General features: G+C 31.7%; 1 protein-coding gene across 1 annotated transcript; it reads left to right on the forward strand.

Annotated features, from left to right (window-relative positions):
* Positions 1–7,131: 7,131 nt before the first annotated feature.
* LOC139514751 (homeobox protein unc-42-like) lies at positions 7,132–26,257 on the forward strand. Its single transcript, XM_071304391.1, has 4 exons — positions 7,132–7,249; positions 9,349–9,605; positions 20,704–21,006; positions 25,242–26,257. Exons 1-4 carry the CDS (start codon positions 7,132–7,134, stop codon positions 25,338–25,340), a joined length of 777 nt encoding a protein of 258 aa, XP_071160492.1. The 3' UTR covers positions 25,341–26,257.
* The last annotated feature ends 580 nt before the right edge of the window (positions 26,258–26,837 follow it).

Raw genomic sequence — 26,837 nt, forward strand, 5'->3', positions numbered from 1 at the left:
TTCACTCTGTGGTTATTTTTTTTAAATTTTGATAACTTTCTTAAACTATTTTGGATTTGTACCAAACTTGGAAAGAAGCTTGTTATGATAAAATGCTAGTATCAAGAAGGAAATTTTGTTTTCTTCCAGTTAACAAATACATTCAGTATGCAGTTAAAGTTTTTAAACATTTATTAGATTCATAAACTGTCCTGGATTTTTACCAAACTTGGACAGAAGCTTCTTACAATCAGAGACATTATATGTCTCTGTTATAATGTCTCTGTTACAATCAAAAGATAGTATCAACCGGAATATTTTATTGATTTTTTTCTTTATTTTTGCTGAGCCTGCGATTAACAGAAAGAATAGGCGAGACACTGGGTTCCGCGGAACCCTTACGATTTATTTTGTATTTGGCCGGAAATACGCAGACGGAAACAACACACTAGTCTACGTTTGACCAATGTTCATATTGTTGCCTATTAACTTGAAAATTATAATTGATAGTAAAAAAAAACTATACATATAGTAAAATGATCTACATACAAGATCTACGATAATGTTAAATGACTGAAACCATAAAATGCCTGCTTGCAGAAATTATTGTCCTTGAATGGAAAGTTTCGCGAATTAAAGCAATTTTGTATATCATGCAATGCATCTTGTTAACGGAATAAAAGATAGAGAAAACGCTGTGAAGTTCACATTCAGTAAAGTTTTAGGATAATATAAGAGAATTGAGAAGACAGATGGTTTTTGTTATGGTTAAATAAAAGACATTTACGAATACGTTATTTCATGATGCCTATGCACTACATGAATATGAATCCTGGCCGTGATATCGCTAGTGGAAGAGAGACTATTGACTCTTTCTGAACACCTCATTTTATTGCATGGTTGTGACTCCTCGATGGATATTGCTAATGTAAGAGAGAGAATATTGACCCTTTAAGAGCACATTATTGTATACCAATATCTATGAATTGTTTTATTGACTATATATCGCCGTCTTTCTTTTTAGTCATCGTGTTGTTGTTCTCTACTAGTAGTCTTGCAACAAATGTCCGCCATGGCCTAGGAACCTGACCCAATCTCTGTTTCGAGTCAGCACTAACGAACAGAGATCTATTTGATTCTTGGCAGAAATATACGCATGTTTTACATTGATGTTATAAGCAGATAGTAATGTTGGTAAAAAACCGGTATCTAATTCTAATCATATTTAGGACTCTGTTCATATTTCAACATTCTAGATGCTATAAAACAGAGTGTTCTGCAAAATGTGGTGAGGTTGGTTTTTTTTTTTTTTTTTTTTTTTTGCATATTCACTTCAATTCTTACAGTGAGTGAACATTTTACACAATTCAGAGAGACAAAATCAAATTATTTTATACCAATATTAATAAATATGTTTCACCTACAAGTAGGCTAGCCAGTTGCAGAGTAGAGTCTTCGACTTCCCTGCACTGGACGGATATTCAATCCCTGTGGTAGTTTATATGTGATGCCTCTTTATTCTTATTCAACAAGCACCTTTCAATATACCACTTATTCTTATTTTATATTTGTTTTGCATATTCACCCCAATTCTTACAGTGAGTGAACATATTACATAAGTCAGAGAAACAAAATCAAATTATTTTATACCAATATTAATAAATATTTAAAATTAATTTTCAGTCAAATTTCCATTTCGAATTGCGTAAACAGTTTTGAATCTCATGATCAATGGTAGATTTATAGACAATCGTCACTTGATTTTGCAGAAGTGGATGTTTTCTTCATTTTTTTTAATTTTATTTGAACATAGAATATACCAATGTATTACTATTAAAGACATTTTGAAATTTAAATGCTTAAGTGGAACATTCAACTTCCGTGTTCTGTATATGACCTAATTTTAATGGTAGTGTTGTGGATTTTTAATCAAATTAAGCATTACGTATAAGGCCTTAAATTAATGGAATATTTTCAAATGTGCAGATTCCATTATAATTTGAAAACTTGTAGGAAAAGTTATTACATGAATGCATGTGTTCATCCAAAGATACTCAATGATAGAACTAAAACACTGAAAATGATATAATCATAGAAATTATAAAAAGACTCATCAGACTGATACAAATAGAAATACATCTAACAAAACAGAAATTGGACGCGGTCGGGTACTTGTACATCCCAATTACAAATATAAAATCGTATTTATTAAGATATAATTCAGTCAAATTTTCAACACTAAATCAACAACTGAAATGATTCCATATTTTGTTGAAACATCGTACAACCGGAGAACAGAAATCGCAGGTATGAAAATGCACTTTTTTCACTGGTGTTGAAAACCCAAAACTAATTTGACTAATTTATGCATGACGGAAATTTAAGCGATAACAATACATCGGAGTGACCTCAAGGTCATCCTCTGTAAAGGTCATCCTCTGTAAAAAGTACAGATCTGAGAGTACTCCCAGTGACTGGCAGCTTGTTTCAAACCAATAACAACTAATAAAAAATGCCTTTTATTTTTTTCAACAGCAAAGACTATTTAAGTGATATACTCATTAATTCAGTTAATTTTGTTTAGATGTGCAGATTCCATTATGATTTAAAAACTTGTAGGAAAAGCTAGGGCATGAATGTGTTCATTCAAATATCGTTTTTAGTAGGATTCTTACATGCTATATCTATGTATTTATATTAAGGAGGGCCCTCATGGGGTTTTTGATTATGTGATTACTTGGCCGTTTTTTTAATGATTATTTGATTATTAAGCCAAATATTTCATGATTATTTGATTACCTAGGACTGTATTTTTAGTTTATGATTATTTGATTACTGAAGATAAGCAAATATTTAATGATTATGTGATTATATTGGCAAAAAAATGGTGATTATGTGATTACTAGGACCCCCCCCCCCCATGAGGGGCCTCATGCTATATCTATGTATTTATATTAAGGATGTTCGCTCCTCTTGTTTTTTTAATTTTTGCCAGATTTTTGGAACCACTGATTTTGTCCATCCTTTGGCATAAAAAAAATGTCCACTAGCCCCTACTTTTCTTTTCACAATTTTATTTCATATTGTTTAAAAACCTTATTTGAAAATCTATCATTTATTCATTAAACTTTAGTTATTGTTAATCCTACAAAAGACTGTGTTAATTTTGGAACAAAGTTTCCCCTTTTGTAAGATAAATGCAACAGTCTTTAAAAAGAAATACAAAAAAAAGAATGATAAAAATTATCAGATAAATATGCTAGCAGTTTGTTCACACTACGCGAAGAACATAACTTTGAGTGACTTTTGCAGGGGCGGACCCAGCCATTTGTAAAAGGGGGCTCCCAACCCAAGATAAAATGAAGATCAATGAAGTGTTCCAACTATATTTCAAATTCAAATGCATTGATTGTCCAAAGGGGGGTTCCGACCCCCCCCCCCCCCCTAAACACAGCCCTGGATCCACCACTGCACTTTTTAAGTTGCATAAGCAGATGCCATGCACTAAGATTTCTGTTTCCTTATTGTGAGAGCAAATTGCACAGGAATTTGAACTTAATTCTTTTACAGGATTTTAAAAAGTATCCTTGTCATCAAATTTTGTGTACCTTAAACTAATGACCATAGTTAAGGTCTTTTTTACAATTTGACTACAGTGAGTGTGCTTTTTAATTGCTAACTAAAACACGGTATGTGTATTGCTCATTGCTAAAGGTCGCTGACCTGTAGTTTGTTTTAGTCCCTTGTTTATTTGGTCAGGTGGATGGCAATAATACAACTTTTGCCATTTTTAATATTATTTCTATAAAATATATTCTTTTCATAAAAACAGATGAAATTTTGTCCACACCTTTAACTAAAAAAGATGAAATCCTATAAAGTCAAACCAGAAAGTGCAAACCTCTTACAAGTTGTTTTTTTTTCGTAACCAGTTTAGAGACTATCTTGATGTACGACAACATATTTTAACTTTCTTTAACCGTAATTGATCGGTCTACGAATAGTTGTAAAATTATTCATTTCTTCAAATATGTTATAAATTGTATTATCTTTCGTCAGAGAACATCATTACAAGTTCGACTGTGGGGAAATTGATATTTTCACAAATCACAGATTTTCATCATACTTATCATAATTTCATTTCGAAACTTCGGTTTGTTTTTCTCTCTGTCATTTGCATTCAATTTTAAGAAAGTATTGCTTGAATGATCTTTGCTGACATAAAGCAGAGCTTGTTCATTCAGTTGGCAATATTTCTATAATTTCTACAAATAAACTGTTATACAGCTTAATTGACAATACAAAAATGGTAATTGAAATATTCTGACTAGTCCTGCTGCGTTTTAGGTTTTTGTTGACTTTTAACATTCTGTCCCAGTTGAATTTGTTTTGTTTCAGTTTTTAACGTGTCCCGCTTTTGTTTCCATTCATGCAAATGATCAGAATTTAAAAGAAAAAAATCTTTTGAATAAAACATGTTTAACCTCTGCATTTGGAATTCGCATGTTTATGCCTTTAAGTAGAAATTGTATTGCAATATTATTCAAAATGATTTAAACAACAAATGCAAGACTGTGTCAAAAGAAGAGGGTCATATCAATAATGGAAATGTGACGTAACCGTTTATGAGACAGCAACCTTACATCACAGTTAAGCTTTTGCAAAACCAGGCCAGCATACAAATAACGCAACTGTACATATACAGATGTAGGAAGATGTGGTGTGAGTGCCAATGAGACAACTCTCCATCCAAATAACAATACTAAAAAAGTAAACCATTATAGGTCAATGCACAGCCTTCAACACTGAGCCTTGGCTCACACCGAACAACAAGCTATAAAGGGCCCCAAAATTACTAGTGTAAAACCATTCAAACGGGGAAACCAACGGTCTAATCTATATAAAAAAAAAACGAGAAACACGTATAAATTACATATTATACTTATTCTCACAATTTCAAATATATTTTTTTTCCATTCACCCTCGGACGATTTCTGTTGACATAATGGATTGTAGAATTGATCTGATTTTCAAATGCATTTATCATTTAAATGTAGTGTTTCAAATTGAAGAAGACAAATTTAAAAAATATTTATCTTTTTAAACGTAAACTTTAAATTATAAGAACTGTTTTGATTGTGACAAATAAACTAATGCTGGTTGTCAAGAGTCTTCTCGGCTAAAGGAGATTCTAGGGAAAATGTAAAGGGGCAGGGGCGGATGCAGGAATTTTCGAAAGGGGGGTGCTAACCCAGGGCACCCAGGGCAAAAAGGGGGGGGGGGGGTGCAAAACATATGTCCCGATACAAATGCATTGATCGGCAAAAATAAAGGGGGGTCGGAACCCCCCCCCCCCCTGGATCCGCCACTGAAGGGGTAAACAAAGCTTTTATATTTGATGAGGTATCAAACATACATTTTTTACTGGATATGCCCTTACATAAAGCAGACCACGTACAGCAACATTGGATTGAGTATGAGTAGTTCAATCAGAGACATATAATATTATATGTCTCTGATTCAGCTATAATATTTTTAACTGTTATATTTCAAGGTACATTTTAAAAATGACTTACGTACAACTGTAAAACAATATATATCTAGATACAATTTTAAGGTTTTCTACATTTTCAGAATTTAAAATTGTTTTGATTGTTCTTTTACTAAATAATTACAAAAATCATTGTTTTCATAGAAGACCATATGGGTGTTTTGGTTTTATCGGTATATTTGTCTTTGATCATTGATTAATTAATTGAGGTGTTAAAGGTCAAATGTATACTACATACACCTTATAATAACACTGACCACGCTTACCAAATTTTGTGACAGATTGCTCCTTCTCAAACTCGAACGATTAAAAACAACAAATATAAAGAGATACAAAATTACAAAACTTTGCTTGAAAATTTTAAGGATGACCCTAACTTCTATTTTTGACCATTAAAGAAAGGATTGTCCCCTTAAGGTCATGGCATCGCTTTCATTAGACCCTCATCGAGGCTAATTACTCTGTAGTTACCTAATTGATAGTTGTGAAAGCTCATTACGTCCACTTCCCGGGGCACAAGAGTGACCAGAGATATCTATGCAACTTTCTTCACTGCCATCTGGTCTATAATTTTGTAAAACGTTTTTATTCTTGCTGTTTTGTTTAAAGTACCTGTTTGTGTTATTATTACTAGTAATAATGTTGTAAACTTTAAGGTTCCTATTAGCAACACCACAAAACTTGTCACTATATGTAGCAGAAAAAAACCTAAGCAGAGTGAGAGCTAGGGGAGATAGGGGGTTGGACACACTTTTATTCTTGTTTCTTTCAAAATGAACAATTGACTGTAAAACGTGTAATACTAGACCAACTAGCCATTTGTTTAAGTTTGTTTGAAAGAGAAAAGAAGCAGAAAAGAAGTCAAACGCAAACCTAAGCTATTGTTACTATAAATTTGTTTAGACAAGGAAAGTAAACCTAAAACATATTTTAGCGTTTTAAAAAAAAAAAAAGTAAAACGGAAATAAATATAGAAAATAGACAAAGGAGTCCAAAGGAGTATTCTAAACACAATGAATATGTCTAACGAAATAATAAAAAAAAAACAACACTTAGTATCTTAATGAATTGCTGACTTTTCTATTTATTCTACTTAACTAATAGCACTAGCTATATTCAAGCAGCATAGTCTATAGGACAAAAAAGTGAAGTATTTGCAAAGCTAGAGACATATACAATCATAGCTCTGGCAGTACCATCAGAGACATTTATTATTACTGAGTATGTCCCTGAAACTAAGCAGTTAAACATTGTAGATTTTATTATTAAGCCACAGCCAAATCTCGAAAACAATATTAAGAACCCGTTAACTTTTATTTTTTATTAAAATTATATCTGCTTCTCTATCGATATGCAGCAGTTCTGTGGTTAAACGCGGCATGATTGATCTTTTTGACCAATCAGCGAACGTCTTGGCACGCGACTACATAAGGTAGAAATAACTTAAGATAATACCAATCAAAAACACTTTTGATTGGTTAAGAAAATTCCGAAAACTTCTTTAGGCTTTGATATAAATGTAAACGAAAAGTAAATCTCATTATAGAGTTTTAATTTTTCTTAGAATCGGGCATATCTTTTTCCTTTTATTCTCATAAAAAATGGCTGATGAAAATAGGATTTCAGTTAGCGAAGAAAGAGTTGAAAAAAGAAAAGTGGATGATTTTGCAGCTTTATACAATCTCGACAGCAGCGCTAGAAACTTAACGGAAACTACCGGTAGGTCTCTAATTCACAAAATTCAATTTATTACGACGAATAATTCATTTTATTAATTAATCTCATTTCCAATTACCCAATAATTGAAGAATTGGAATAAAATTTATTAATTTATCAAGGTAGGGGGATGTAAAGGGATCGGAAATGTTATTACATACGGACAATAATTCTATTTTGTTTACAATGGTCGTAAATAACTAAATATATTATTCCTATTTATCTTCGACACGTATGGAATATGAAATAATGTTGCGAACGCTTCATACAATTGTACTAATTTACTATTGATAATGATTCTATCAACTTCCAGGTAATTTACACCAAGCGTAATTTTGTTTTCTGGTAACGAAATTTTGTACTCCGGGAAAATTTCATTTGTTATGTCTGCGGCAATAAAGTTAATATATATGATTAAAGGATGTTTCTATTAAATTACTCCAGTCTTAAACCTAATATAAAGGGAGAACGTTTTTATTTTATGCAACGTATAGGCAATCATATAGAAGTGATCATAAACAATACGGGATTACATATATGGTAAGAATTATTAGTAAAAAATAAATCTTTTTTTACTTCTTTTTCTTTTCAATGATATTAGTTTTCAGATTACATTTGTAAGATTATCAAAACATGTATCATGACATTCGACGAAGTTAACTTATTAGCAAAACTTAAATTTCGTAAACTTCTAACTACTAATTTATAAGTTTTCATGTTCAAAATATTTCAGCATCGTTTTCAGGGAAAGATTGAATTTAAACGCAAATCTTAAGGATCCTGTACTATCAAGAATTGTTTTGGAAAAAGATATGTTTTTCTTTCCCTATAAATGTTCAGCATCGCTTTTAGGATAAATAGAACTTTAATGCAAATCTATAGAATCTATTTTAAACAATTGTTTTGGGATTACATGAAAAAGATATGTTTTTCTTTGCCTACAAATTTCTAGTTGAAATAATCGGACTCAAATAAAATCGTTTTACCTTTTTTTGTAAGCTGTTTTTTTTTAAATGTTTTGGGTATTTAAAAGTAAAAACATCTTAAATTTCAAAAAGTAAAACTCAAGGATTTGTAAAAATTAATGGTAAGATACTAGTCAATTTCTCTTTCATGATTCCAAGAAAAGAAAAAAAAATTGAAATAATTCTATTTGAAGTACTATCAGCATCACAAACAGTGATCACAAATTCAATAGAAACGGCTATTGTCCTATTTCTAAAATTTAAATATAGTATATTTAATTTGAAAACTCTGTTTTTGTATCTTGAATTGGAACTAAATAAAATCATACGCAAATACAACACAAATTTAAATAAAATCATACGCAAATAGATTTTAAGTATTTTTAATAGTGCATGTGTTTTTTTTTTCTTCGCTCGTATTTAATACAAATTTAAGGGAAGAAGAGAAAAAAAAGAATTTTCTTAAAAAAGTTTATTTTTTTCTTATTATTACAATTTTAAAAGAAATTGTATGTGAAATTCTTATACATATCATGTATTTTCAACTACAAGCTAGTACCCTTTCCTAAATAAAATAAACCCGATTCCGTGACTCTAAACGATTAAAAAGGTGATAATTCGGATTGAAATATTTGTTCGCGTGTTGCTTCTAAAATGTGTGTAAATATAGAAGATAAGAAAATAGCAATCTTTTAACAAGCTTTCTGAAACGTCAAAGGTGGCAAAAGTAGGTGTCGAACAGAAATTCGGAATTGTTGTTATACCTGGCGTTAAAATGAAATTGTCCGAAGATGTGGCCGGACTTGGCCATCTGTTGACACCTTCTTGTTAACATGTGATTCTGTAAATAATTAATAAAATACAAATTACGTAAAAACATCATTGTTTGACCACCGATATTGACCACTGATTTGTTTTTCTATAATTTTTACATCTACACGGGGGTGTTTTGATTAAAAAAAAAAGTTATTTTTAAAATATGGAGTACTATGCAATGGATTCGGATTTCTACGGTAAAAAAAAAGTTTTAGTTTTTTTTTTTCAGAGGAAAATAAATCATAACAAAAAATCTACAATATGTATTGTATAAAATATAATTCATTGTTGCCTGTTAATATATAATATATGTATTTACAGTACAAGAGGGAGCTTTTAAAAAGATAAAACCTGAGCCTGGGAATGGCGGCTCAAGTTCCCTTTTGAGCGGAGGGTCTGGAAGTGGCAGTCACAACCCTAGTTCCTGTCCGACCCCCGCGCGGAGGAGACATCGGACAACATTTACGCAAGAACAACTACAAGAATTAGAATCTGCTTTTGCCAAGAGTCACTACCCAGATATATATTGTCGGGAAGAACTTGCGAGGATTACCAAATTAAATGAAGCCAGAATACAGGTAAGTTTTGTTTGTTTCTTTATTTTCTTATTAGTATATTTTCTTATAAATTTATTTTCTTATAAAAATAGGTTCTTATAAGTTTATGCTCTTATTAGATTATTTGGTTAATCATTATTTTTCATTTATCCAAGATGGAACTCAGCAGATTAAATAGAATTACAAAATTGTTTTACCACATCGGTAAATTGTTGCCGCCTCAAGATTCTGAAACGGAATTATTAATTTCCGTGAAGTAAAACGGACATTTGAATCTGTTTATATATTCATTGAGATATGTTCTTTATAAAAAAAAAAAAACACCATTATTTTCATTTGAAAATAGTGTATACAATTTGTACGCGTTGATATTTTATTTGTATATACAAAAAAAATAGTTCACTTTTATTTACTTAATCAAATCCGGAATTTATTTTCTTCAAATATGCTTCACTAAAGAAAGTATTTCATAAAATAAAATAATAAACAATCGAAGTTGAAATACTTGAGATATAATTTTATATGGTAATGAAAAAAATATATGTACTACCAAATGATAATGAGATATAACTTGTTGTGAAAAATGTGAAGAAATAAATAAAAAAAAAACTAATATTCATAACGCTATGATTGGTTAAACAAAATAGCGGTTTATTTTGATGAAAATACTTTTATCGGAAAATATATTCGAAATATGTCAAATGCTGATTTTAAAAAGAATGAAGAAAACGAAAGAAAAAAAAATCCCAAATATGCCCCATATGCGAACTTTACAATTTGAAATAAGTAAAAAAATACTAAACACTCGCGATGATTTTTAAAGGAAAGGGAGAGAAAAAAGAAACATGCCCCCCGATAAATAAAATTCGAAATAAGTAGAAGAGAATGAATGTAATATGCTTACTTTAAAAGCAGGAAATAGAAGATAAATTTGAAGTATGTCATCAATGCAATTTATCAATTTGAAATAAGTAAAAGATAGTTCATGCATACGTAAACTTTTGAAAAGAATATAGAGAGAACACATGTCCTCGATGCAAATTATCAATTCGAAATAAGTAAAAAAAAAGATAAGGGATGCATGCAATGAATTTAAAAAGAAAGGAAGAGAAAAGAAAAATATGCCCTCCGTGCAAATTATCAATTCAATTTAGAGATTTAAGGAACAGATGGAATATTAGCGATAGTAATGTCGCCGCGGGGGGGCACCAACTAAATACACTAAACTGAACTATTGGAATCATTATATTCACTTGAACAAGTCCGTTAGAATTCCTCAAAAGAAAACAGAAAATGCTTGTAGTTTTAAACATGAAATGTCCATATGTCTCCTTGTTTACAATGTCAATGAGAGATTCGTACAAACTGTCGCTGTAGTCTTAAGCAGCAGAACCAAGAGAGAGTTAACAGCATCCTTTCATAAATGTTAAAATTTATTTATTTATCCTAATTAAGGTTATCTGATGGTGTTTTTTTAATTATTATAATGTTGGTTTTTTTTAATTATTCGCAAATATATGTCATAAAGAGTTGAAACGTAATAGACAGATTCTTTTTTCAAATTGTGTTTAATTATTTTAAAACATAAAAGTAAAATAAAGCAAAAAGTTAAATTCCCCAAGTAGTTTCTCGAGCTCCAGGCTCTGAAGAATTCTTAATTTAGTAGAGTGTATAACCGTGAAAAGCTGTTTTATGTGACTATAGAAAGAAGAGTTAATGGTATAATTTCGAAATGCAATTTTAGAAGATAGCTCTGATGAAATGTGGTCAACATACTAGTTGTCTTGCTACATGACAAATTAGATATATTTTTATGCCCCACCTACGATAGTAGAGGGACATTATGTTTTCTGGTCTGTGCCTCCGTCCGTCTGTGCGTCATTTCGTCCGTTCGTCCCACTTCAGGTTAAAGTTTTTGGTCAAGGTAGTTTTTGATGAAGCTGAAGTCGAATCAACTTGAAACTTAGTACACATGTTCCTGATGATATGATTTTTCTGATTTTAAAACAAAATTAGACTTTTGACACCATTTTCATGGTCCACTGAACATAGAAATTAAAAGTGTGAGCTTCAGGTTAAAGTTTTTGGTCAAGGTAGTTTTTGATGAAGTAAAGTCCAATCAACTTGAAACTTAGTACACATGTTTCTTATGATATGATCTCACATATTTTTAAACTAAATTAGACTTTTGACCCCATTTTCATGGTCCACTGAACATAGAAATTAAAAGTGTGAGTTTCAGGTTAAAGTTTTAGGTCAAGGTAGTTTTTGATGAAGTTAAAGTCCAATCAACTTGAAACTTAGTACACATGTTCCTTATTAGTTGATCTTTTTACTTTTAAGGCCAAATTAGATTTTTTTACCCAATTTCACGGTCCATTGAACATGGAAAATGATAATGCGAGTAGGGCATCCGTGTACTTTGGACACATTCTTGTTTATAGCTTATTATCAACTGAGTTATCTCCCATTTTAAAGTAAAGAATTTAAAAATATCAACAAATCTGTTTTTGTACAAAAAGAGACATTTAAACATTATTAAAGATGCATAAAATAGTCTTCTTATAAACGAAAAATGTAACAGATTAATTGCATTTTCCTTTCAAATTTGCCAACTTAATTAAAAATCTAAACCAATCATTCGCGTTCGTTTCACTTTGCGTTCCGAAATGTCGGAATACCATCATGACTGCCCTAAATTCTAATTCTTTTAATTTGAACTGAATTTAATCGTGGATTACTCGGTGTACCACATCATTATCGAGAAGCAAGGTCAAGAGTACTGCAAATACTAATTAAATTCCATCATATATTCATATTCCTATTTCAAGTCAGGTTCTCTTTAGTTATATTTGATTTTTATTATCTTTTGTTCAGTTCAAACCAATGTGGATATTTTTTACTGAAAGTCGATTTATTGACTCCGTTGTATGTTTTTATTTCGAAACAAATACATGCCGTATGAAAGCAACCCATGCCGTATGCATGATGGAACCCAACTTTATAAAATTATTAGCACCGCCTGTCTAATTATTTGTCACTATTTTCGCATAGCCTTTAAAATTTACTTCGTGAAAACAATTATGTTTTTGAGTGAAAAAGAATGAATTTAATAAAAAAAAATATAACAATAAACTATATTCCTATTATATATATGTGTTCTGTAACAGTCTATTGATTGATATTTCAAAATATTTTAAGATTTATTACAGCCATGATTTGTTAAAATAAATTGCACGTTGAATGATTCGGTCTTCATCTCACGAGACAAGTTTTGCCAAAGTTTTGTGTTTACAGTTTTACTATCAAAGAACGTATATTTCATTTTAAAATCTATGAATACAAGAACTGAATGCTGTTATACGAAATGCAGCAAGTAAGAGGTCATCACATTTTTTGACAGTAGTGCTTCGTGCAAAAAGCGATGGTAACTTGCTTTCGTTTCGTATAAAAAAAAATGCATTCAATTCCATAGCAAACTTTGTATTGATGCAACATATCTCATAGTTTCTCGGCTAAATTTATCCTCAGCTTTTGTAGACTTGAAATAATTTGGAGATTGTCATATTTTACTGAGACGTTTTAGTTGAGAACTGTGTTTTGGTCTCTATGTTTGATGTCATTGGATTGCTGTCTTATTGACCCATATCTTGTATATAATTTTATCTGAACTTGAGGACAAAACTATTCCAATGGGTATATAGTTCAGCATTAAAAGGAGTATGTTCAGTAAGACCCCTTTTTGTCCCCAAAATATAGCAGTTTTAGAAAATTGTGAAAATGTAATCGTTACGATATTTATTGGAAAGTAAAATGCTTCCACTACAAAAATATGGGCTGTTTTTGACAAAACAATGCACATATATCGGGAAGTAGCATCATTAAGTCATGCTAAATTACCGAAATCTTCCCAATTTTAGCATTTTAGTTAAATTTTAGACGGTTTCCGTGTTAAATGAATGTGGCCGCATTAATTTTGTGTTCATTCATTATATTGAAATGTAAGTTGTGTTTGATGATAATACATAATATATATAAGGGTTGAGGATGAACACGGATGCGGCCACTTTCATTTTTGACAAAAACCATCTGAAAAGTGACGATTTTTGGCATATTTGATAGATTTTTCATATTTAAGCTTGAATCGGAGCGTTTTTAAAGACTTAATCAGTTAAAATCTTTCACAGAAAATAATTGAATCATTTGAAATAGACACTTCTAGTTTAAAAAGTGTCTAAAATCTTTCGTTAGATGAACTTGAAAATTGAGGCCGCAATCGGCCCTTACCGGGCCTACTCCTTTGCTCATGATATTTAAAGTTTTAGAAGTTACTTTTTATATCGTCTTCTTGTTCGTTTATTCTGTCCATCATAAAACGTTACTGACATACCTTCCTATTGACCTCGATTGATAAATGTTACTCTTTAAAGTAAACCAAACACAAACTAGTACCTTATAGTTTTCTTCAAATAATAAGGATTATATTCTACACCTTAAAATTGAAGAAAAAAAATACTTCAAATTTTCGTAAATGATGTGTCCTGTTGTTCTTTAAAGGTCCCCCGGGTCATAAAGCTCTTTGTGCATTTACAGATCCTTGTTTTACAACGTTTTGGTTTTTAGTGTTCCCGATGAAAAACCAGAACAGCCATTCGTATGCACAAATCACAAAGTACTATTGTCATATATCTGATAATTGGGAATATTTAATGTACTAGTTCATGCAGGTACTAGGTTTATAAAACAAAACCAATCTTTCAGACCGCAGGTTAAAAAAGACTATCGGCAAAATAAATCAGCCCTTTATTTTTGATTCACGGGTTAGATTAATGCACAATAGGCCAATAAGTCAATAGTGAACCAACAAAAGACTATATATATAATAAGAAAAAGAAAAAAAGAATCACTGACTTGTCTTTTTTGTTTCGTAGTGGTTAAAAATGTTTAAGTATTTCATTTATAAGAAGGGTTTGATTTCCAAATAACTGTATTTCACTTTTCCAATTATTAATACATATTTTCGAATTATTTGTCTCAATAGAAATGTTGTGCGGTTATCTCTTGAATTGTGTAGTGATGATTGTAACTTTAGCCCCTTTTCATCTTAAACTCCAATGTAATAAAAAAAATCTTTGTTAATAATTTTCAGCGCCTTTTCATCTTAAACAATTTTGTAATGTTTCTAAGGAATAAGACTGAATTATATTTGATAGCCGTTTTAGGATCAATCATCAGTTCAGGGAAAGTACGGTAAAAATTTATGAAACAGTCTGAAATTTCATTTACTTGTTAACATGCATGTGTATATATTAAATATAAATGATGATAAAAATGACATCGTTAATAAAATTCAGAATGGAAATAGGGAATATGTCAGACACAACGACCCGATCAAAAAGCAGACATTGAACAAAAACGAGAATGAAAATGCAACTTTATAATAGATCTAATGGCCTGTACTCTTTATGCCCTTTTATGTTTTTTGCCAAACGTTTTGATTTATTGCCTACTAAATTTTCGAATCGAAACTATTCTAAAAACAAGTGTTTTGTTCAAAGCAATAATAGCATAATATTGTAGTGTTTTAACTTTAGAAACTAAAGTAATTCAAACCCAAGAAGAGTTGTAAGATTGTGTGTAGGACTTTAATCTTCACTTATATTGTTGAAACAAATGAGATACTGTCAATTCAGAAATATTTGCATTCACTTAGGATTGAGTTTGTTGAACAATGGACAAAAATACGAGATAAATTATTGCGATTACTGCACATTCTGCGTATGAATAAGAATAGTAGAACCAAAACCCCCGTCGCATTTTCGCAACCAAAAAAATAAAATCGTAAACATTTCTGCATTTACAATAATTGATTTGTTATATTATTGTGTTGAGATTGGGAAGATTCAGAATTATTTTACAAACACAGCATTCAAAATCATATAATAAAAAAGTAATTTCTTGCTACATTTTATTTTAAAGAATGAATATGTCCCCTTATGGTCCGTATACATAGTTTATTGAATCAACACGGAAAATCCTATTTACCACAGCTTAATATTTCTGGAACAATTTTCAAAGACTCGACCCTAATTACCTATCAGAACTAATTCTATAATGCTCAAATGACTACCATTCTAATACTGCAATGTTTCGGTGTGTTTTCTTAGGCTTACAAAGTAACGAAGTTGCCATTTTCCTCCATGAAAAACATTAAAACTTAGCACTGCTTAAGGGAAAATCAAAATTGAATTTAGCAAATGAGTGAAGAACGATCAATGGTATTCTAACATCGATGTTGATGAATTTTTGCCTGCCGCTAATGCGTCGAATGTAAAGATGCTAGAGACTGCTCCATTAAAAGATATGTCAATCCTTATTACTGGCACCATTCTCACGAGACAGAATAACTTCGCTTAAAAACCTCCTGACTATTCTCTCTTATACCACGTCTCTTAATATAAAAATTCATAAGATGTATAGTCACGGGACAGACGAGAATATAGCGAGCTTCTCTCAGGGTAGTGACCATTGTGTCCAAATATTCACATTTTATATTCATCAAATAGTTTTGCGTCTTTGGTTTGTCAAAAAAAGTGTAGAATTCTGACTTGTTATGTTAATAATATTCAAAAGGGATGGAGAAAACTATGTTTCGATTCCCTGGATATATTTGCCTTTTGTCCCTTGAACTGTCAAAGCTGTTTGTGTTACATTAAGAGCGTAACAGTAATTCCCTTTTAGCAAAATTGCTGTATATATATCATGAACATGTGGGCTCATGTATTCAAATTCTTTTTCTCTTAAATTTTAAGAGAGAATTTTACAGGAATGAATACGTGTTTTTTTTTTAATTTACCTGTCGCCTCGGAATGCCTATTCAAAACGTTAACATTTTGAGATAGAAAAGGAGATCTTTTGCCAAAAAGTTTAGCATAATCTTTATCAATCTTTCATCTGTTTTTGTTGTTGCAATGTGATGTCGTCCTAATCTAAACCTATTTGACCATGAGGGAACGTAGAATTTCGGAAGTTTTGTTGTTAAAATATATTGTCATTCTTTCTTTTTATTAGCGCGACTCATGCCAGGTTTAAATCAGATCTTTACTAAAGATTGTCTACATAAAAAGGGAACTCATTTCAATTGAATTAAAACTATGCTTGCACACTTTGAATACTCCGTTGCCTTCTTTCACTTGATCCGTCCAGTGGTTGTGGGTTACATTCACAGCATGTCATTATTTTCTTTATTTTTCAATTTAGAAAAATACTATTTATTAAAAAGATGTGGCCACATTTTTACAAATTATTTTGTAGAGAGAATTCAGGGTTTTACCTTTATGTCTAATTCCTAACCGCAATTAAGCAAGAAAAGATAAATTCTGCAAGACAGTCACAAATACACTTTATTTTCGTCTTTTTGTTGTAAGGTGTCATCTCAATATACATTTTTCTGTTAATAGAAATGACCGGTCACAAGAGAAAACATCTCCATATTTAATAAAAAATACATGATATCAAATATATCTTTTTGTAACACAAATATACTTTTCTTCTTACTTTTTAAAGCGCAAATCAGTACTTTAAAATGTGTTGTCTAGCTTTCATAAAAACAAAATTCAAAAAAATCAAATTCAATTATCTCAACGGGTTTTATGAATGAGCCAAAATTATTCAAAAACATTCGACTGAATTTCAAATTGACAGTGGAGAAGACAGTATAGACATTTTCTATTGGTATCGGAAGCTGTTGGATTGTCATCACGATAGTCAACACAAAGACACTCTAATTGCTGTCCTCAAATTCGCATTCTTTATTCAAGACGCATTTTAAACCTTATTAAATTATAAGACCGCGGACTATGCTGATGAACACAAAATGGCATCTCTTTTGGTAGATTTTCTTCGATCAGGCGAGCGCTATTATGTCACTATAAAGACTTTGTTTGTGCTCATGCGATCACTGAAACGGCCTCATCTTGCATGTAGAATAGAGAACCAAATTCTTTCAATTTTACCAATGTTTAATGCATTGATCGGTGACGAGTTGTTCGTGCTAGATGCCGGTACTAATTGTAATCAATTCCGCTTCTTCGATTAAAATGCTACTTGGATTTTGTGCGGAGTAATTGACAAGGAACATTCTTGCTTCATTAGATGTTGTAAGAGTGTTTGCCCACTCGACTCATCAGGACCTATTTAATTTCAATTACATATTCACAATCAAGACTACCCAGCCCATACTTGAACGCACCGAAAGAGGACTTCCATTTCATCATTTTACAAATATTTTGTCGAAAAAGAAATTATTTCATTCGGTCAGTGAACATTAAAAGCATCCATTTGTTACAGTTAGGTTATTAAATAAAAGTAAGCATTACTATAAATGGGTGATAAAATACAGAAAACGAACTAAGATGACAACAATTTCAAGACGATTTGAAAAACACAAATACAAGAAAATGCTTATTTAGAATTGTTTATATATGAATAAAACCAGATGCTCCGCAGGGCGTAGCTTTATACGACCGCAGAGGTTGAACCCTGAACGGTTAGGGCAAGTATGGACACAACATTCAAGCTGGATTCAGCTCTAAATTTGGATTGTGATTAAATAGTTGACACAGCATAGGTTTCTGACACAGAATGAATGTGTTCTAATGAACTTAAAATTTTTGTTTCTCTTAAGAGCAATTCACTATGCTGTTGAATATTAATCCTCTCAAAAAAATGTTTGAAGAAATTTTCTTTTTTATTTATGAAATTTCAAATGAGAAAAATTGAACCCAATTTTTTTAATCACATCCCCCTTTCCCTTATTCCAAAACTAATCTCAATTAAAATTTCTAATGGAGTTTGCAACAATAACTACTCATTTAAATACATCATAAAATATTAAGATGTAAAAAAACTGCTTGTTATCACTGAATGGTAAAGATTATTTTAATTTATCAGTTGGTAGTAAAAAGTGAATATACATTGTATATTGTATATAACAAAGATTTAAGTTGATTCTGGACAAAGAAAGATAACTCCAATTAAAAAAAAATCTTGCTATTGCACAATATTTTGCAATTAGATATTTCTTGCTTACTATTCTGGACAAAGAAAGATAACTCTAATTAAAAAAAAATTTGATATTTCACAATATTGTGCAATTAGATATTTCTTGCCATTGCGCAATACTGTGCAATTGAAAAGACTTGCTATTGCACAATACTTAATATAATAATTTTAGATCCTGATTTGGACCAACTTGAAAACTGGGCCCATAATAAAAAATCTAAGTACATTTTTGGATTCAGCATATCAAAGAACTTCAAGATTTCAATTTTTGTTAAAATCAGACTAAGTTTAATTTTGGACCCTTTGGACTTTAGTGTAGACCAATTTGAAAACAGGACCAAAAATGAAGAATCTACATACACAGTTAGATTTGGTATATCAAAGAACCCCATTTATTCAATTTTTGATGAAATCAAACAAAGTTTAATTTTGGACCCCGATTTGGACCAACTTGAAAACTGGGCCAATAATCAAGAATCTAAGTACATTTTTAGATTCAGCATATCAAAGAACCTAACTGATTCATTTTTTGTCAAAATCAAACTCAGTTTAATTTTGGACCCTTTGGACCTTAATGTAGACCAATTTGAAAACGGGACCAAAAGTTAAGAATCTACATACACAGTCATGACAGTTAGATTCAGCATATCAAAGAACCCCAATTATTCAATTTTGATGAAATCAAACAAAAGTTTAATTTTGGACCCTTTGGGCCCCTTATTATGTTGGGACCAAAACTCCCAAAATCAAACCCAACCTTTCTTTTATGGTCATAAACCTTGTGTTTAAATTTCATAGATTTCTATTTACTTATACTAACGTTATGGTGCGAAAACCAAGAAAAATGCTTATTTGGGTCCCTTTTTGGCCCCTAATTCCTAAACTGTTGGGACCTAAACTCCCAAAATCAATACCAACCTTCCTTTTGTAGTCATTAACATTGTGTTTAAATTTCATTGATTTCTATTTACTTAAACTAATGTTATTGTGCGAAAACCAAGAATAATGCTTATTTGGGCCCTTTTTTGGCCCCTAATTCCTAAACTGTTGAGACCAAAACTCCCAAAATCAATCCCAACCGTTCTTTTGTGGTCATAAACCTTGTGTCAAAATTTCATAGATTTCTATTAACTTAAACTAAAGTTATAGTGCGAAAACCAAGAAAATGCTTATTTGGGCCTTTTTTGGCCCCTAATTCCTAAAATGTTGGGACCAAAACTCCCAAAATCAATACCAACCTTCCTTTTGTGGTCATAAACCTTGTGTTAAAATTTCATAGATTTCCATTCACTTTTACTAAAGTTAGAGTGCGAAAACTAAAAGTATTCGGACGCCGGACGACGACGACGACGACGACGACGACGACGACGACGACGCAGACGCCAACGTGATAGCAATATACGACGAAAATTTTTTCAAAATTTGCGGTCGTATAAAAATGTTTTTCAAAAAGCAATTACTTGTAAATTTTATTGAAAGGTTCTGCTGAATTTTAAATATTGGTGAAAGTTGATTACGTACAAGCAGTTAAACGATGCAAGTTAGTAGACCTGATAGCAGTGATCAGCAGTTGTGGCATCTAATATAGAATTGAGACGTATTTTTCTTCTCTTTTTTGGTTGGAATGGGGGTTGGTGGCGTATGGTGGCACTGACTACCATGTCACAACATGGATAATTTTAAAGGAACATTAGAATTTGAATTTTCAAGCAGTTAAGTTAGTGTTCGTACATATATATATCGATTTAATATTGTGCATATTTATGTGTACTTTTCCCTTCCCTTATTTCTACATATTGTAGATGTGCCTTAATTACATCTTGTGAGCCACGTAATATATTGAAAGAAAAAAAAATTGATGAACGGTTTTAGAAAATCTTGCCCTATTCCTTGCTGAATTACTGAAAGGTTTTCATTTAAATAAACTCGACGACTTTTTGGGGCTTTCTTTTTTTTTTTTACAAATAATCGTAGTTTTTTTAGTATGCCATTGGACATTTAGCAAATAGCAATCAATATAACTATCATTTGTAATAATTGTGTTTAATTTTTACAGGTTTGGTTTCAAAACAGAAGAGCAAAATACAGGAAGCATGAAAAACAACTCGCCAAGTCTTTGTCTCCAGTAATGAACCCAGCCTGCAACGGAATGATGAGGAACTTGTACCCTACCACATCTCGGCCCTATGCTGCTTACTCGCCACATACCAATATGAATTCCATGGCGAGATATCCACAGATGAACTCCTCGTACCCATCAATGGCTCAGTTTTCAGGGATGTCCAGTATGGCAACTTCTAACATGGCCAGTATGCCAAGACAAGTTCAACAATTCCCCATGTCTTCAGACTATAGTTTGGTAAGTGTTTTTTCAAAGATAAATTTTTTTTTGTAAAAACACCCACTCTTTATATAGCCACAATCATGGTTTTCGTTGAACATTTGTTGTTCACTGTTCTGCTTTTATTATTATTCTATATAAAGGGGGGGGGGGGGGCAATACCTTTTTATGTTAACCTGTTTTGGCCCTTTTCAAGGTGTTGTTAACTGTTAACTGAGATCAATTTCAGCTGTTAACTGTTTTTAACCCACTTTGTCAACTGTTATCAGCATTTTTGCATTTTTTGTTAACTGTTTTGGCAAAATCGAGGTGTTGTTAACATGTTAACGGACCCCTATTGTCCCCCTCTATATAGCGTTATCACCATCCTTTAAAGTTAGAATTTTAAATTGAACATACACATAACTACTACTTTGACTACCAAGGCAGGTCTCACACGGTCCATGGAACATTCAAAAAAAATATCAAATTAAAATAATCAAAAATACACGGACAGCAATTTTATAGACTCATTTGCATGAAAACACTTTTCCTTTTTTCAAAAATTCCAAATCTCAAATAGAATTCGATATTGATAATATACCAGGCGAATTTTTTGTACATGTGTATATCACCCCGTATAACCCCGATACAAATGAAACCGGACGTTGACGCGTTCGAAGCGATAATCAGGACAATATTTAGGATGACAACAATTTGGAATGCCTCTCTAGAACTTATTTGAGTATATATAAATATGTCAATGTGCATGATAGTTTATTTATTCAATTATACAATTGTTGTTAGTTTTAGATATTGCATAGAACGATTGATAAAACTGCTAGATGCACAGACATGGTGCAATTTCATACGTTTTATGAGATAAACAATGCTGAATATCTTTTCGTGCATACACCTTTGCGTGTTAATACCTTAAGCAATAACAAATAACTATACTTTGAATTACTACGTGCCTTCAAATGTTCCCTAGAACTAAGAATAAACGCAATATCACAGTAAATAAGTTTTCTCTTACTGTATTGTTCGTTCCACTAAATGTGTCGCGTTCGTTGTGCGTTTTAAAAAAATCACTGTACAGTTCGTTGACAAAAACCGTCACAAATCACTTTTTTGTCAAGGTATTCGAGATGATGTCGGCGTCCCTTTTTCTATATTTTGTTGTAAATGTTTATCCGTTAAATTAGTCAAAATAGTTGAACTTGAATCACCAGTCACCCAAAGCCAAAACTGCAGTGTTTAACCAGCGTAGGCCTACATCTGATAGAATGTTTCTATTGAAAATTGGGACTTTCAACGTTATTCCAGATGAAATAAACTGTTAATAAATATATTCCAGAGGAAATAAAGTTTCAAAAAGTATAGAACAGTCATTAAAACATTAATGACTTCCTTTTCACAATTTGAGGCTCTTCAAAATGCTGATGTTGGTCCAAATTCGCATAGACGAAAGCAGACATAGAAGCTCGTTGAACTTAGTTTGCCGAATGCCTTAGATTGCATTCCAACTGCTTTATCTATGGGTGGGTTTTTTTTCCTCTTTTTTTTTAACACATAAAGCTTTTTAGATGTGGTGTGATGGCCAGTGATACAACTTTCCACCAAAGTTTAAATGAAGTGGGTGAATAAAGCAATTATTATAGTCCAATGTACAACATTTAACAGTGAGGAAAACCTATACCATATAGTCGGCTATAAAAGACACCAATATAAAAAAAAATGTGAAAAAATAAAAACGAGAAAACTAACGGTTATTTATTTATAACTTATGGATTAATTATCAAAGAAAAAAATATGACAGATCTATATAACCTATGTTATACAGGCCCATGACGTAGGACCGACACGAAAAAAATGCGGCGGGATTAAATATGTGAGCCCCCAACCCTCTCCTTAACACCTGGGACACTGGTGTAACAGCACAACTTATAAAAAAACCCATAAAAAACCCTGTACAGTTGCAATTGGCTCAACTCAAAATGTCGGTACAAGGCACAAAAACCATATACATAAAATATCGACAAAGGAGTAATTGAAGTAACTGATAGTTATTTAAAAGCGAATTAAAACTAAGAGGTAAATCATGTGTATCTAAAGTATTAGTCAGTGATTATGTTCCAGAGCGTATGAGTATTTGGACCGTACGTGTACGGTCTGGGCCGTATGCGTACTTTTTCAAAATACTCATACGCGTACGGTCTGACTTATATTAAGAAGTATACATAAAATATCGACAAAGGACGAATGGGAATATACGATCCAATGTCTCGTGTACTTTACGAACCCTTGAAAAACTTTTTGAGAGGTCCATAAATGGCCTGTTGAAAGGCAACATTTGTGTCCTTATTCAATATACCTCATTTTATCCAGTAGCAGTAATTCCGGAGGGCCTCCTTCCAGGACCTACATGTAGTATATGTTGCTACTTTGTGCTTATCTTGAACGTTAAGCAGCCAACAATCAGCTATTACGTACGCGTGTCATTAACAAATAAAGGGGTCCAGAAATTGTTAAGTATCAACTGTGAAACGTTTCAATTTTTTATTGATATCTATTAAGACATGATAAAAGAAATAAAGCAAATGTCTATGGTTAGGTTGATGGTTGATGATTGATGCTTTGCTCAATTGCATAATTTACCGATGACGCCAAAGGTAACTAAGGAATATAAATATGGTCCCTTTGGTCTTCTCCGAAATAAGTCAAAATTTGAATGAAATGCATATGTGTGGGTATAGACTTCAAGGTGCTTAAAATACCAGAATTACCAATCATGTAGATTTTGGCATCACAGTAGAAAGACTGTAATGTTCGAGGAAACTAAACATAATCTTTATACCTTAAAAATTAAACAAACAAAAAAAACATATTCGAAGAAAGCAATTCAGTTAATATTAAGAAGTATCTCTTCATCTTTATATCTTTACATTAAAGAAACTGTATTACTATTGACGGTTATAAGTTACATGTTCATTGTATACACATATTATCTAGCCTTAATGTAACTCTGTTGTACTCTATGGATTAGGACCCTTGGACCCGCCTCTGAGATTCAGGCCAAAAGCCTATAATCCATTAATTGTTTTTGATTGCCGTCTACATCAAAAAGAAGATGTGGTATTGAAACAACTCTTCGCAAGAGACCAGACGACACAAAAATGAACAACTATAGGTCCCCGTACGGCCTTCAACAATGAACAAAGCCCATACCGCATAGTCAGCTAAAAAATCACACAGAAATGACAAATGTAAAACAATTCATAAGAGAAAACTAACAGCCTATTTTTTGCAAAAATAGTGAACACAAAAATATATATAACCACTGATTACAAGCTCCTGGCTTTAGACAGGCACATACAGAATATGGCGGGATTAAACATGTTAGCGGGCACCTAACCCACCCCTAACCGTACAATGACTGTCGTATGGTAAACATTTTCTAAAATGCTATCAAATTAGATATTCGGACGTGTGTATCTGTATGCTTAGTCATATTTGCATCTGTCGAATTAATGTATTTCTACCAATTCAACTTTCATAAGGATTTTTTTTACATGTACAAAATACCTCCAAGAGTGTTTCGACAATATAACGGATATTATGGGTTGCTGTCTCCATGTTATGTGGGTAAATTATTTATTTTTTAAACATGCATATTGGTTATAATCATATCAAAGCATTATTTCATACACGCAAAATTCATTGAAAAACGCAATATTGTGTCAACGAAGCGTACAGTATAAAAAGGTGTAATGACAACGAAGCGTACACAACATGAAAATAAAGACACTTTAAAACGTGTATTTTTTTGTTTCTAGACACAACACAAACATACGACCTTTATAAGTTTGTTAATTTTAACTATCAAATTTTCAAAAATGTATGTTATAAAAACTATGAGGTACAAGAAACGTTAAGTTTTGAATATTTAAAAATACCAAGCACGTTTTATCATTGATATCGTCGTGCGTTATTTGATGTTTGTATATAAAAATTCAACATATTTGAAAACCCTTTTAGTAACTTATGAGTATTATGGCAAAGAATATATTGGAGCAAAATATCCGAAGAATAGATATTGGATTTTCTTTAAAAGTATTAATTTCTTACTGTCTGAACTCAGTGTTACACGATGTGTTCGATTCGAACGCGTCAACGTCCGGTTTCATCTGTATCGGGGTTATACAGGGTGTATATAAAAAAACTGGATTATGTTTTGGAAACCAGTCTCATATTTACGTTTTTGTTTTTTACAGGACAACCACGAAGATGATTGGTATAACAAAAGTTTGACAGCACTGCGCATGAACAACAGCCACCACTTATCAAATCCGGTCCTACAGTACCAAGCATGACTAGAGTCAGAATCAGGAAAAATGGACCATTAAGGGCAACCATTGCTTCATCATCATTAAAAGTGCTGACATTTTAACTATGAAATGAACATGATTATCGTCTAGTCTGTATTATTTCTCTTAAATTATGAAGTTTCATCAATATTTGTAAGATATTCAAATCGATCTGGAAAATACTGCAACAGTTTGAAGTACTCAGCTGGTATATTTGTATTCAGGGATCATTGTCCAATTTCGAATGAAGCATTCATCTGTCGAGACGGGAGCCAGTGGAAAGGACCAGAACCTAGGAACTTGCTTTGAAATAGTTTGGCTTGCAAATGCTTTAAACTACCAAAAAAACCAAGACATTCCAAATAGAAATTAAGCTAGATATTTTATTTCACTCTCTCAACGTCTAGAGTAATTTGTTTGAAGCATATATACATTGGTTTAAATCAAAACCGATGATGCAACATTTTCCAAATTGATTCCGATATGTGTGAATTTTTGTTTAAATGAAAACTATAAGCTTTATACTTGAAGAAGTGAAATTTTCAGCTTCTTTATAGAAGCAACTTCGGAAAAAGAGAAATTCAGGACAAAACAACTTGGGCATTGCTATTCACAGTATATGATATATCCAGAGATTTCTGCTTGTTATTTATATTAAATGAACACCATTTTGCCATATGATGCTGGTGAAACTGGCTTTGTGCCATAATAACGGATTTTGTATATATAAATTATTGTAAATATTGATATTTATATTTCAGCTATTGGTAAAACCAAACTCAGTATTACTGTTGTGGTGCAGTCTGCACAACATAATAAAAAAATGTGAAAAAGACTTAAATTCTTTGTATCATTTGGCCAACAACTTTGCAAGTTGATAAAATGGCTAATAATTGCAGTCAATAAAATGTCTCATAAAATTCTGTCATAGTGACAACCAAAATTCTCTTATTGGAATAATTACAGAGTTTGTACTAAAGTACATGACATAACAGTTTTCACACAGGATACAGAATCTGCTTACCTCTGGGGCACATGAGATTACTATCTTTTTTTGTGATGGGGTTTGTGTTGCTCAGTCTTTAGTTTTATATGTTGTGTTCAGTAGGCTAAAGTTTGTTTTTGTAGTAATTTTTACAGAGGATGACCTTGAGGTCACTCCGATGTATTGTTATCGCTTAAATTTCCGTCATTCATAAATTCTAGTCAAATTAGTGTTGGGTTTTCAACACCAGTGAAAAAAGTGCATTTTCATACCTGCGATTTCTGTTCTCCGGTTGTACGATGTTTCAACAAAATATGGAATCATTTCAGTTGTTGATTTAGTGGTGAAAATTTGACTGAATTATATCTTAATAAATACGATTTTATATGTTTAATTGGTGTTTCAGAAAGAGGTCAGGTGCTCTTGTTCATTCATAAAATTATCGTTCATTCATAAATTTATCGTAAAATAAAAATCACTACACAGGTTATACGTGTAGTGTAAATGACCACCTGTAA

This window comes from Mytilus edulis, chromosome 3 (assembly GCF_963676685.1).
Source record: "Mytilus edulis chromosome 3, xbMytEdul2.2, whole genome shotgun sequence".
Lineage (NCBI taxonomy): Eukaryota > Metazoa > Mollusca > Bivalvia > Mytilida > Mytilidae > Mytilus > Mytilus edulis.